This window comes from Anarhichas minor, unplaced genomic scaffold (genome assembly GCF_050575085.1).
Source record: "Anarhichas minor isolate MPS153535 unplaced genomic scaffold, ASM5057508v1 ptg000148l, whole genome shotgun sequence".
Classification (NCBI taxonomy): domain Eukaryota; kingdom Metazoa; phylum Chordata; class Actinopteri; order Perciformes; family Anarhichadidae; genus Anarhichas; species Anarhichas minor.
In genome coordinates this window covers 242,501-244,264 of record NW_027466594.1, presented here as the reverse complement: position 1 = coordinate 244,264, position 1,764 = coordinate 242,501, and the positions used below count along the sequence as shown (strand labels likewise).

The following is a 1,764-nucleotide window of genomic DNA, read 5'->3' as shown; positions in this document are numbered from 1 at the left end:
GTGTTTGAGAGGTTGTGTATGAAGAGTGTGTGTTCACCGTTCTTATTAGTTACATGTTTGAAATGAGTAGATGTTCTTGTTATAAATGTGAACTTCATACAGGTTCTCCATCATGTACGTCACTTCAGTGACTCGTGTGTTTCTGTTGTTCTTCATTACGTCGTGTTTCCTCCACCTGCTGCCGTGAATAAAGAGCAGTTCAAGGACTCCAGGACAAATGGAAATCTTTATTAATTTCACTAGAAACACGATTAGTCGAGTTTTGATCAAAGCAAAAAACTGAATATTAATGTTTGTCCTCTATGATGGTGACGTCTGTTTAAAAGACGTCACCACAGAGAGAGCGTTCCATCAAACAATCAACAAACAATAACAATCACTGATTCATAGATAATCTGAAGACTCAAACAAAGAGTTTAATCCTCTGAGACGTTACAAAGTGTTTAAGGCACTTCAACTATCGAGAGAGACCATCCTCCATCACACACACACACACACACACACACACACACACACACACACACACACACACACACACACACACACACACACACACACACACACACACACACACACACACACACACACACACACACACACACACACACACACACACACACACACACACACACCTCACAGCTTGGCCTTGGCCTGGAAGAAGGTCATGACGGCGTTGAAGCACTCGTCTGACGTCCATCGCTCCTTCAGGAGCTCCACCTCAGCATCGTTCACAGCGTGGAGACGATCCCTCTCCACAGACCGGACCAGCTGCTTAGACAGGGACAGGGACTGAGGGGGGGGGGGGGGGGGGGGGGCATTAGAGCAGGACCTGAATCTCTGTGTGTGTGTGTGTGTGTGTGTGTGCGTACCTTGGGGGGCAGCTTGGCGTAGACCTTCAGTCTGGTCCAGACCTCAGACTGGAAGCTGCTGTCGGGGAAAACCTCCGTCACCAGACCCAGTTCACAGGCCTGAACCGCTGACAGCTTCTTATTGAACAGCAGCATCTCAGTGGCCTGGAGGAGGAGGGGGGCGGGGGGGGAAGAGGAGGAGGAGGGGCAGGAGGAGGGGGAGCAGGAGCTATGAATTTAACAGCAGCTAGTGTATGTGGTCTCTTCTGGTCTCACTATGAACAGATTCACTGATCAGTACTGAGCTGTGAACTCAACCGACCAATCACAAGGTCTCAAAGTCATCAATCAACAGTTCAAAACCTGAAGACAATATTCACTGTCTGTGTGTGTGTGTGTGTGTATGTATGTATACGTGTGTAGGTGTGTGTGTGTGTGTGTATGTATGTATACGTGTGTAGGTGTGTGTGTGTGTGTGTATGTATGTATACGTGTGTAGGTGTGTGTGTGTGTGTGTATGTATGTATACGTGTGTAGGTGTGTGTGTGTGTGTGTATGTATGTATACGTGTGTAGGTGTGTGTGTGTGTGTGTGTGTGTGTGTGTGTGTGTGTGTATGTATGTATACGTGTGTGTGTGTGTGTGTGTACCTTGGCGGGGCCCATGATTTTGGGGAAGGTGTAGGAGGAGCATCCCTCTGCGCTCTGACCCAGCTGACTGAAGGGAGTGTGGAAGGTGGCCTGATGGAGAATGAAGATGAAGATTATAACAACAACAACAACAACACGTTAAGGTGTGGGTAGGTGTGTGTGTGTGTGTGTGTGCGTGTGTGTGTGTGTGTGAGAGTGTGTGTGAGAGTGTGTGTGTGCGTGTGTGTGTGTACCCTGTCCGTAGCATAGATCAGGTCAAACAGTCCC

At 48.1% G+C, this 1,764-nt stretch overlaps 1 protein-coding gene across 1 annotated transcript in view; it reads right to left on the bottom strand.

The window, feature by feature from the left end:
- Positions 1-207: 207 nt before the first annotated feature.
- eci2 (enoyl-CoA delta isomerase 2) overlaps positions 208-1,764 on the bottom strand; it is a 4,135-nt gene continuing 2,578 nt past the window's right edge. Inside the window, exons 8-11 of the mRNA XM_076085273.1 lie at positions 1,731-1,764; positions 1,498-1,587; positions 870-1,013; positions 208-789 (exon numbers count right to left, since the gene is read on the bottom strand). The exon at positions 1,731-1,764 is cut by the window's right edge and continues 87 nt beyond it. Coding sequence (XP_075941388.1) covers positions 634-789; positions 870-1,013; positions 1,498-1,587; positions 1,731-1,764 — 424 coding nt within the window. The 3' untranslated portion in view covers positions 208-633. The remainder of the gene's footprint in view (positions 790-869; positions 1,014-1,497; positions 1,588-1,730) is intronic.